Genomic DNA, 12,098 nt, shown 5'->3' with positions numbered 1-12,098 from the left:
CCAGGCGAGGTGGCGGGCGTCTGTAGTCCCAGCTACTCCGGAGGCTGAGGCAGGAGAATGGCGTAAACCCGGGAGGCAGAGCTTGCACTGAGCTGAGATCCAGCCACTGCACTCCAGCCCGGGCAACAGAGCGAGACTCTGTCTCAAAAAGAAAAAAAAAAATACAAAAATTAGCTGGGCGTGGTGGCGGGCGCCTGTAGTCCCAGCTACTTGGGAGGCTGAGACAGGAGAATCACCTGAACCCGGGAGGCAGAGGTTGCAGTGAGCCGAGATCACGCCATTGCACTCCAGCCTGGCGACAGAGCGAGACTCCATCTCAAAAAAAAAAAAGTGGATGGGCCACCCACAGTGGCTCAGGCCTATAATCCCACCACTTTGGGAGGCCAAGGTGGGCAGATCATTTGAGGTCAGGAGTTCGAGACCAGCCTGGCCAATGTGGTGAAACCCCGTCTCTACTAAAAACACAAAAATTAACCAGGCATGGTGGCAGGTGCCTACAATCCCAACTACTCGGGAGGCTGAGGCAGAAGAATCACTTGAACCCGGGAGGCAGAGGCTGCAGTGAGTCAAGATCGTGCCACTGCACTCCAGTCTGGGTAATAGAGCAAGACTCAGTCTCAAAAAAAGAAAAATAAAAATAAAAAAGTAGAATGGTGGCCAGGTGTGGTCACTCACACTGGTAATCTCAGCACTTTGGGAGGCCCAGGCAGGCAGACTGCTTGAGCTCAAGAGTTCAAGACTAGCCTGGGCAACATGGTAAAACCCCGTCTCTACAAAAACTACAAAAATAATTAGCCAGGTGTAGTGGCATGTGCCTGTGGTCTACCAGAAGAGCTGAGGTAGGGGGATGGCTTGAGCTTGGGAAGTAGAGTTTGCAATGAGCCGAAATCATACCACTGCACTTCAGCCTGGGCAACAGAGCCAGATATTGTCTCAAAAAAAAAGGAGAATGGTTAATAATAAATGGCCAAACACATTCATACAATGTAATAACTATATAACTATATAAAGTCGTGATAATAAACTTGCTGTTCTTCATCATGAATGAATCTCAAAAATATACATTAAGTAAAAGAAGCCTGGGAAACTAAGGCGGGAGGCTCGCTTGAGGTCAGGAGTTCGAGACCAGCCTGGGTGACACAGCGAGACCTGACCTCTACAAAAAATAAATAGCTGGGCATCATAGTGCATGACTATAGTCCCAGCTACTCAGGAGGCTGAGGCTGGAGGATCATTTGAATCCAGGAGGTCAAGGCTACAGTGAGCTGTGATAACACCTCTCCACTCCAGACTGGGTGACAGAGTAAGACCCTGTCTCAAAAAACAAAACAAAAACAAAAGTTTAAGGTTGGGCATGGTGGCTCCCAGCACTATGGGAAGCTGAGGTGGGTGGATCACTTGAGGTCAGGGGTTCGAGACCATCCTGGCCAACATGGCAAAACTCTGTCTCTACTAAAAATACAAAAAAATTAGCCAGGCATGGTGGTGGGCACCTGCAATTCCAGCTACTTGGGAAGCTGAGACAGGAGAATCTCTTGAACCCAGGAGGCAGAGGTTGTAGTGAGCCAAGATTGTACCACGGCACTCCAGCCTGGGCAACAGAGCAAGACTCCGTCTCAAACAAAAAAAAAGAAAGAAAGAAACTAAAGAGACAAATCAATGCAAACTCTGTTGCTTCACTAGATCCTGATTTAAGTGTGAAAATTTGAGTGCAGATTCTGTTTTAAATAATATTATTTATCAACACTTAAATTTCTTCTGTGATAATGGTATTGTGTTTACGTAGGGGAATAATAACCTTACTCTTATGAGACACAAGGTGAAATATTTTAGGATGAAAAATCCTTGATGTCTGTAACTTACTAGAAATCCTTCCCAAAAAAAATATAGATAGATAGATAGATAGATAGGGACTGACATAAGCAAATTCAGCAAAATGTGAACAGTGCACTTGGTGAAGTTTTTATGGGAATTTTACAGAAGTTCTCAGTATTATCCTTCCAACTTTTCTGTATGTGAGAAATTTTTCAAAATAAAAAGTTGAGGCCAAGGTGCAAGGCTCACGCCTGTAATCCCAACACTGTGGGAGGCCAAGGCAGGTGGATCACCTGATTTCCAGAGTTCAAGACTAGCCTGGCCCACATGGCGAAACCCCATCTCTACTGAAAATACAAAAAAATTAGCTGGGCGTGGTGGTGGGCACCTGTAGTCCCAGCTACTCAGGAGGCTGAGACAGGAGCATCACTTGAACCCAGGAGGCAGAGGTTGCAGTGAGCCGAGATCGTGCCACTGTACTCCAGATCGGGAGAAAGAACAAGACTCCATCTCAAAAAAAAAAAAGTTAGCCAAGCATGGTGGCACACACCTGTAGTCCCAGCTACTCAGGAGGCTGAAGCAGGAGAACCTCTTGAACCCAGGAGGCTGAGGGTGCAGTGAGCCGAGATTGAGCCACTGCACTCCAGCCTGGGCAACAGACGGAAGGGAGACTCCGTCTCAAAAAAAAAAAAAAGAAAAAAAAAGTTGAGAGGGCAAATACTTTGTCTGACCTACTGTTATTAAAGAGTTCAACAGACTCTCAGAACCACAAGTAAAGACTGGGAGAAGGAAACTAACTCTGGGCACTTACCATGTAGCAGGTGCTCTTCACAGCTGTGATCTCAGTCAACACTAAAAGGGTAATTATTTTTTATTTTATTTTTTTAAGCAATAGGGTTTCACCCTGTTGCCCAGGCTGGAGTACAGTGGTTTATTCACATATGTGATCATCATGCACTATAGACTCCAACTCCTGGGCTCAAGCAATCCTCCAGCCTCAGCCTCCTGAGTAGCTGGAACTACAGACATGCACCACCACACCCGGCTTTAGGTGTTTTTGCTCTCGTTGTACAGAGGAGAAAACCTACTCAGAAATGTGGAGTGATAAGTCCAATAGTTGTGAGTGATGAAGTTCCACCAAAACCTGCCAGGATGTGAGGCCATGCTCTTCCACTCTTTCACTCTGCTCTTCTCCCTGCCTGCTTCTGTAGCCTCTCAATACAAAATTTACCGTACTCAGTGAACCTCTACAGATAGGAAATCCACCTTCCACAGTAATACTCAATACTCAGTAACTGTGAAGTCATCAGACTGAACCATGCCTCTGTTGCTCCGCGAAGGAAGAAAAGCTAGTAGGAAAGTTGGGAAACAGAGATAACGTTTCTCACTCCTACGGGCTCCAACACGTACACACAAGAAAGGACTTCCATGAGAGATCAGCCATGCTGGCTGGGCGTGGTGGCTCATGCTTATAATCTCAGCACTTTCTCTCTCTCTCCCACTCTCTCTCTCTCTCTTTTTTCCCCCCAAACAGGGTCTTGCTCTCTCACCCAGGCTGGAGTGCAGTGGCACAATCACCGTTCACTACAGCCTCAACCTCCCAGGCCCAAGTGATGCTCTCGCCTCAGCCTCCTATGTAGCTGGGACCACAGGCAAGCGCTACCATGCCTGGCTAATTTTTAAATTTTCTTAGGAACGAGGTCTCCCTATATTGCAAAGGCTGGTCTCAAACTCCTGGCCTCAAGCGATCCTCCCACCTCAGCCTCCCCAAGTGCTGAGATTACAGGTATGAGCCATCACGCCCAGCCAGGAACTCACCACTACAAAAACTGTTTTAAAAATACATTAGACAGGGCCGGGCGCGGTGGCTCAAGCCTGTAATCCCAGCACTTTGGGAGGCCGAGACGGGCGGATCACGAGGTCAGGAGATCGAGACCATCCTGGCTAACATGGTGAAACCCCGTCTCTACTAAAAAATACAAAAAAAATAACTAGCCGGGCGAGGTGGCGGGCGCCTGTAGTCCCAGCTACTCGGAGGCTGAGGCAGGAGAATGGCATAAACCCGGGAGGCGGAGCTTGCAGTGAGCTGAGAACCGGCCACTGCACTCCAGCCCGGGCGACAGAGCGAGACTCCGTCTCAAAAAAAAAAAAAAATACATTAGCCAGGCACGATGGTGTGCACCTATAGATCCAGTTACTTGGGAGGCTGAGACGAAAGGATTGCCTGAGCCCGGGCGGGCAAAGATGCAGTGAGCCATGATCACACCACCGCACTCTGGTGACAGAGTTAGACCCTGTCTCAATCAATAGATCAACCACATAAAACAGAGCAATGTGGGGAACACAGAACAAAGGAAGCAATAAATGAAATTCCAACAAATCGCCTTGAAGATAGACTAAAAAGACTATACCATTATGAAAAAGTATGTTCCTGGGGGAGGAGGGAGGGATGGCATTGGGAGTTATACCTGATGTAAATGACGAGTTGAAGGGTGCTGACGAGTTGATGGGTGCAGCACACCAACACGGCACAAGTATACATATGTAACAAACCTGCACGTTGTGCACATGTACCCTAGAACTTACAGTATAATAAAAAAAAAAAAGAAAAAGTATGTTCCTGAAATGCAAAAGTAATGAAGGACAGCTAGCATAAACACTAGCATTCAGGGTATTCCTTGAAATTTTAAGGAATTACTTCTGAATAAAAGAACTTTATTAGGCAAGTAGTCAACACATGAAAAATGATACCCCAAAAGATGTTGTAATAGAACTTGAGGAAAGTTTAGATCCATTAGTGAGTGAAAATTCAGAACTTATTAAATTGAATAATAATAATAGACAGCACATTGTTTCAGGCACTGTTCTGGCACTTTTACATAAATAACTCATTTAGGGCCAGGCGCAGTGGCTCACGCCTGTAATCCCAAGCACTTTGGGAGGCTGAGGCGGGTGGATTACCTGAGGTGAGGAGTTCGAGACCAGCCTGTCCAACATGGTGAAACCCACCTCTACTTAAAAAAAAAATACAAAAATTAGCCAGGCATGGTGGTGCATACCTGTAGTCCCAGCTACTCGGGAGGCTGAAGCAGGAGAATCACTTGAACCCGGGAGGGAGAGGTTGCAGTGAGCCAAGATCGTGCCACTGCACTCCAGCCTGGGCAACACAGTGAGACTCGGTCTCAAAAATAAATAAATAAATAAATAAATAAATAAATAACTCATTTGGCCCTCAGAGCAACTCTATGAGATAGGTCCTAGTATTTCCCCTGTTTTACACATGGAGAAATTAAGTCCAGAAAAATTAAGTAGACCTGTCCAAGATCACATTGCTGGCAAGTTAGTGGAGTTAGGATTCCAAGCCAGAGGGTCTGGCTTTAGAGCCTGTACTTGTAACCACTATTCTACACTGCCTCTCAAGGGAAGAGAAGGCTCTTCACCTTTAATCGTTAGAAACCAGAGACTGGTATGACAAGGCTAACGAACAAACTTTCTGTGAGAGACAGAATACTGGCTCAGCCCCACGGTTCTAACCCTACACAACAAACCAGGTGTGGGGGAATTAGCTAAACAATCCTTTCAATCCTATACTGCTTTAATCAGAGAAATGGGAAACTGGATTGATCAAGACTTGAAAATGAAACAAACAGTTGCTGAAGAGCGCTGCTTCATTCAAAAAGTGTGCATTTGCTACTTGCTAGATAGCGATAGAATCTGGTAATGAAAAGTTCAAGCTTTGGCTGGGCGTGGTGGCTCATGCCTGTAATCCCAGCACTTTGGGAGACCAAGGCGGACAGATCAAGAGGTCAGGAGATCGAGACCATCCTGGCTAACACGGTGAAACCCCATCTCTACTAAAATATAAAAAATTTTATACAGGTGCAGGCACCTGTAGTCCCAGCTACTCGGGAGGCTGAGGCAGGAGAATGGCATGAACCCGGGAGACAGAGGTTGCAGTGAGCCGAGATCGCGCCACTGTACTCCAGCCCGGGTGACAGACCGAGACTGCATCTCCAAAAAAAAAAAAAGTTCAAGTTTTTCCCCCAGGCTGCTGGTATGTTCTGTTGCAATCCTACCTCTACCAGCTTTGGAAAGCAGGGCAAAGAAGCAGAGCTGAAAATCAAGTAAGTGATGGCCATGCCCCCTTAAAGGACCTTAGATCCTTTTCTATTAAATACATATACAGAGAGAGCAAACTTGCAAAACCAAAAGAATCCTTGGGCATGACAATGGCTCCAAGTGGCAAGATTTTTAGTACTGTTTACAGCACTGGCAAATTAAAATGTCCTGTAAGAATCAGGAATAGAGCCGGGCATGGTGGCTAATGCATAGAATCTCGGCACTTTGGGAGGCTGAGGCGGGCAGATCACTTGAAGTCAGGAGTTCAAGACCAGCCTGGCCAACATGGTGAAACCTGTCTCTACTAAAAATACAAAAATTAGTCAGGTATGGTGGCAGGCACCTGTAGTCCCAGCTACTCGGGAGGCTGAGGCAGGAGAATCGCTCGAACCCAGGAGGCAGAGGTTGCAGTGAGCCAAAATTGCGCCAATGCACTCCAGCATGGGTAACAGAGAGAAACTCCATCTCGAAAAAGAAAAAAGAATCAGGAACTGAGGACACCCTTCAATCCCAGCCTGTGGGCATTCCTAACACCAAACAATTCAGAGAAATCCAGACCCCAAGATGCCTCAGTATTTCACAAACTAAATGTGGTAAGGCAAGAAAGGAGAGGCCCTCCTCGCAAGACACTTGCCAAACTCCAGAACACCTGACGGTGAGAAGGCCAGAATCAGTCCTTGTTATTTCCCACGTTTTACAATCAAGACATCTTCTTCCTGAATCATTCACACTGCTAATAGAAGCTGGTATGGGGGGGACACACCAACTCCTTTAAGTGCAATTCCTGTAACAGATACGCAGAATAAGACAGTAAGAAATACTAAGCAGTGGTCTTCTACCTCTAAAGGAAGTTAAATACTAGTAAGTTGCTGAAAACTCTTAGACGTGTTTCAAGGAGGTGGGAGAGGAGGAATGAGGCCCCAAGTTGAAACTATTTTCCTCTTCCTCATTCTAATCCTAACTAAACTCAAAAATATATGGAAGACTAGAGGAGTCACACAGGTACAATACAGGCTCAACAGAGCACACGATTTGGGGCATGTCACAAACCCTTAGTATTCATTTCTGTGAAATGGAGGTTAACAGCCTGCACTTCATAAAGGTTGTAGTGAACACTAAACGAGATAACAGATGTAATTTGTCCTCAACATGACAGCACATACGCAGTTAAATGTAAGACCTCTCTTAGCCCTTTTCTCCTCACCCCATCCCACCCCACCCCACCTTTGGACTATAAACCCCTTCGGAGGCCACTGCCTCCCTACCGCAGAGGCACAGGCGTCAACGCTGGTCCCTACTGTCCCCTTATTGGAGTGGGATTTGTCTGAATCTGTAGGTGAAAAGCTAGAGCGGAGCCCTCGGCCAACAAAACCAAACCCGGGGAAGCCAGGATGGGTCCTCAGCCAAAAGCTTGGTGGCGTCTGTTATTCACAGTGCGTCCCTTTCCTATCAACGCACTGCGAGGGCTCGACTATATCATTTCTGACTCTCCAACTTGACGAGAAAAGCGCAAAGGTGACTACAGATGAAGAGGCTGGCAGCCACTCCAGGAGCCTGAGGCCGTGAGGGAGTGGGAACCCTGATGGAATCAGGCCCCTCCCCGGAGGGGACAGCCGGGAACGATCTATCCTCTCCTTCTCAAGCCCTCGCAGCTCAAGGCTGAGGACTTCCCAAAGGTCCCGCCACCCTCCCCGCCAAGCTCCAGTGGGACCAGAGGTGCTGGCAGGCAGGAAGTTGGGACCCGGGGGCAAGGCCAAACACCAGAGGCCGGGCTCCGGAATGTGGTCAAAGAGGGGTCACCGGGGGAGGGGCCGGGCGGGGAGGACCTGGGGAGGGGCGGGGCTCGGGAGGGGGCAAGAGGTCGGGGTCCCCAGCCTCGGAGACTCGGGGTCCCTACCCGGCTCCCAGTCGTATGCTGAGCGCCCCCTCCAGCCGGGGTCTCCGCCGCACAGCGGAGCAGTCCCACTCCCCTTACCTGGCTCGGCTGCTCTGCCTGCTCCGAAGACGCCATCTTTCTGAGGCCTGACTAATCAACCGCCGCAGGGCGAGGTTTCTCCCAGGCGCCCTCGCTCTCGCCCTCCCGCCCAGACTAAGGTAGCCGGAACAGAGCCTGTCGATGTGGGGGACTGGGGCAGAGGGTGGAGCCCGGGTGTCCGGGTCACCTTGCATAGTTTCCGTTAATCTCTGCTTTCCAGGAAGATCCCAAGTCTATAGCTTCTTTGCATTGTTGCGTTGTTATATGTGTATTATTCTGGTTTTTTTTTTTTTTTTCTTTTGAGACGGAGTTTCGCTCTTCGCCTATGCTGGAGTGCACGATCTCGGTCGGCTCACCGCAACCTCCGCCTCCCGGGTTCAAGCGATTCTCCTGCCTCAGCCTCCCGAGTAGCTGGGATTACAGGCATGCACCACCACGCCCGGCTAACTTTGTATTTTTAGTAGAGATGGAGGTTCTCCATGTTGGTCAGGCTGCCCTCGAACTCCCGATCTCAGGTAATCCGCCCGCCTCGGCCTCCCAAAGTGTTGGGATTACAGGCGTGAGCCACCGCGCCCGGCCCATATTGTTCTTATTGAGTTAAATCTCTGCCCATCCCCACAGTGCCGTGAGCATATTTAGGTACTTGCTAATGGATGAATGCGAAGAAACTTGGAAATTAATTTTTAGACATCAGTTCAGTTCCATTCATTGAGTGCCTACTATATGCTAGGAACTTTGGTAGGCCTTGAAATAAAAGGATTCAAGACTCAGTCCCTACTCCCACGCCCAGGCCAAACACACACACAATTACAGTATTGTGGGGATAGCACTCAGATAAGCGTGCAGGTCTATTGCGAGAACACACAAAAGGCATTTTGAAGAGAAGAGGCTTCTACAAAACGTCATTATTTTACTCTGGTTGAATTGTTAGATTTTTTTTTAATTGTTGGACTTTTAAATTAAATATTGGACAGGAGCAGTGGCTCACACTTGTAATCTCAACACTTTAGGAGGCCAAGGCAGGAGGATCCCTTGAGCCCAGGAGGTTGAGGCTGCAGTGAGCTATTTATGCCACTGCACTCCAGCCTGGGCGACAGAGCGAAACCTTGTCTAAAAATAAGATAAGAAAATTAAAAATGAAATTATATGAAAAAGGATACATACATTAGAGTTAACCGCCAGCTCCTATTATAGTTGTTTTGATCAATATAGACTGCTTAAAAGGGATGACTTAATTAATAATTCCTCCTACTAAACGCTGTTTTAAATGCCTAAACTTTTATTGAGATAAATATCTAATTTCCTCTCCTACTTTTTTTGTTTGTTTGTTTGTTTTTATTTTTGTTTGAGGTAAGTCTTGCTCCTGACGCCCAGACTGGAGTGCAGTGGTGCGATCTCGGCTCACTGCAACCTCCGCCTCCCGGGTTCAAGCGATTCACCTGCCTCAGCCTTCCAAGTAGCTGAGACTACAGGCGTGCGCCATCACGGCCGGCTAATTTTTGTATTTTTAGTAGAGACGGGGTTTCACCATGTTGGCCAAGCTGGTCTCAAACTGCTGACTTCAGACCATCTGTCCGCCTTGGCCTCCCAAAGTGCGGAGATTACAGGGGTGAGCCGCCGCCCCCGGGGCCCTCACCCACGTTTTCATAAACAAAATATGAGGTGAGAGGATGGCTTGAGCCCAGGAGATCAAAACTGCAGTGAGCCATCATCGCGCCACTGCACTCCAGCCTGGGAGACGGAGCAAAACGCTGTCTCAAAAAAAGAAAAAAAAACAAGGAAGGAAACTGTCCCCCGAATGAATAAATATGAGCAGATAATTACTTCTAGTTTACATAAAATGCTCTCTTTTAAGAGAGGAACTTTTTGATCATTTTATTACTATTCTTTTATCTTAGATGTTAATTTTTCGGGAAGAAAAAAACAAACTTTTCCATAGTAGCAATATTAAAACAAAGATGAATATGTTGTCAAGAGGCATCTGAATAATCTCCAGCAGTGCCGAGGTTCGCATTTCCCCTTTCCTCTCCGATGCATTTGAGACTTTAATGTTTACTATGTTTATTTAAGCATTTTGTTCTGAGACCCCAAACTAATTTGCACAGTTGAAGCAGGAAATAGAATGAGTGGAAACATGCGGGTGTCTGTTATTAGCATCATGCATCTCATATGCGAATAGAAATGCTCTAAAAATTCAATACAGTATACAGGCATGTGCATCGTCATGCAAAATAAGTCTCCATTGGCCTTATTTTTGAACGCGCGAATGCAGCTCCTAAATACGAGGGAAAAACAACTCCTGGGCTGAATCGCGCGATAGAACGAAAGCGGCTCTAAACCCAGAGACTACAGTTTCCGGCATGCCTCGACGCCACATGTGATTAGCGGCAACTAGAACTACATCTCCCGGCGTGCCCTGGTCCCACGTGTGATTTGCTGCGGAGCGAACTATATCTCCCCGCAGGCTGCGGAAGGGGGTCGAGTAGGAGGGCCGCCGCTCAGGCCTCCCGCGGCTTCTGGAAGCCGGGCAGGTCCCACTTTGGAGAGGATGGAGGTGACCGGGGACGCCGGGGCACCAGAATCTGGCGATATCTGGACTCTAAAGCCGTGTCTGCTGCGCCGCAACCACAGCCGCGAACAGCACGGCGTGGCCGCCTCCTGCCTGGAAGACCTGAGGAGCAAGGGTTGGCTCGGGACCCCGGGCGAGGGGGTGGGGGAGCCAGGGCCGGGAGAGGACGTCCGGCGGTGGCGAGGCGGGGTCAGAAGAGGCGACTTGGGGATTCCTGTAGCTCGGGTGGAGCCTTGGGACAGAAATGGTCCAAGTGAGCTTAGCGATTTACAGATTTCAGGCGCTTGAGCGTAATTAATCTCGTGTGAGACTCCACAGTGGTGGGAAGAGAGCCAGGAAGCAAAATGCACATTAAGCCAGATTCGGCTTAGGTCTCTTGCCTGAAATCGCTTAGATGTTGGACCAAGCGGAGCCCATTGGGACCAAGGCAGGAGCCACGCCGGCACACTCAGGTGGTACAAGAACCCCCAGCTGAGCCCACGGCGGAGTGGGGAGGGGTTTCCACCTTCCGCTCTGGCAAGAACCTATGCGGGAAAGAGGGAGCTGCTACTGACCATTTCTGGAGGTCCAGACAAGGAACGTGAGTTGTAAATGACGGAGCCGATGGAAGTTCCGAGCCCGGCTCCATAGCTTTACCAGCTGCTTGGCCTTGCAGTTAACCGTCTCTCAACCCTCAGTTTTCTCATCAGCAAACTGGGTATAATATTTACAGCCCTGCTTCAAAGGATTGTTGCTTCTCTCAAATAAGCTGATATATTTAAGTGACTTGCAAGTCTTATTAGCGGTAGCAACAAATTGCTTACCTAAAGAAGTTTGACAGGTTAAATGTGTGAGCCAGCCCCAGGCATGTAGTCACAGTGTGTGTCAGAGGGGACAGTTGCTTACTCTCAGTCACCAACAGAGATCATATGGAAATTTTCAGAGGCCCATGAACAGCGAATGCATTATAAATGCTTTGGTGACATGGATTTTGCATATAAGCATTTATGTATTTTTTTTCCTGACATTAGATTACTTTACTTCTAATTCCCCTTCAGTGCCTTGGCTGGATGTGCGTGGCACAGAGGCTCGTGTTCTCTGCAGCCCAGCCCATACATGCCTTACTGTTCTATTGGGTGGTAGACAACACCGCTGAAGGATATTTGTAGTCTCTTGGCTATTTCTGCTCACTCCAGTCTCGTTAGTATTTGAAGCATTGCTATCACTAAATGGGATAGCACAGACCGGTCCTGGAGAAAGCGTCTCGGCCAATGATAATATGAAAAGCTACTGATAAAAGCTCCACTTCTTTTATACTTTCCCATAGGTTAAAAAAGAATCTGCTAAGGAAGATACTGTAAAGAACAAAAAGCATTTTCTTTCTTTCTTTTTTTTTTTTTTTTTTTTGAGACAGAGTCTCGCTCTGTCACCCAGGCTGGAGGGCAGTGGCGGGATCTCAGCTCACTGCAAGCTCCGCCCCAGGTTCACGCCATTCTCCTGCTCAGCCTCTGGAGTAGCTGGGACTACAGGCGCCCACCATCACGCCCGGCTAATTTTTTGTATTTTTTTTAGTAGAGACGGGGTTTCACCGTGTTAGCCAGGATGGTCTCGATTTCCTGACCTCGTGATCTGCCCACCTCG

General features: G+C 48.0%; 2 protein-coding genes across 5 annotated transcripts in view; one reads left to right on the top strand and one right to left on the bottom strand.

The window, feature by feature from the left end:
• The window catches only part of PEX14 (peroxisomal biogenesis factor 14), a 163,713-nt gene extending 155,707 nt beyond the window's left edge, over window positions 1–8,006 (bottom strand). Inside the window, exon 1 of one of the 3 annotated variants that reach the window (XM_017887943.1) lies at window positions 7,910–8,006. In XM_017887943.1, coding sequence (XP_017743432.1) covers window positions 7,910–7,945 — 36 coding nt within the window. In that variant the 5' untranslated portion in view covers window positions 7,946–8,006. Of the gene's footprint in view, window positions 1–7,831; window positions 7,852–7,909 lie in introns of those variants that run through there. The other 2 variants (XM_017887944.1, XM_017887945.1) reach the window with 2 other exon arrangements.
• A 2,326-nt stretch (window positions 8,007–10,332) lies between these two features.
• Window positions 10,333–12,098, top strand: part of DFFA (DNA fragmentation factor subunit alpha) — a 12,886-nt gene continuing 11,120 nt past the window's right edge. For both annotated transcript variants that reach the window (XM_017887940.1, XM_017887942.1), the window contains exon 1: window positions 10,333–10,593. In XM_017887940.1, coding sequence (XP_017743429.1) covers window positions 10,458–10,593 — 136 coding nt within the window. In that variant the 5' untranslated portion in view covers window positions 10,333–10,457. The remainder of the gene's footprint in view (window positions 10,594–12,098) is intronic.

The sequence above is a fragment of the Rhinopithecus bieti genome, unplaced genomic scaffold (assembly GCF_001698545.2).
Source record: "Rhinopithecus bieti isolate Rb0 unplaced genomic scaffold, ASM169854v2 scaffold_16234, whole genome shotgun sequence".
Lineage (NCBI taxonomy): Eukaryota > Metazoa > Chordata > Mammalia > Primates > Cercopithecidae > Rhinopithecus > Rhinopithecus bieti.
This window is presented reverse-complemented; position numbering and strand designations above follow the sequence as displayed.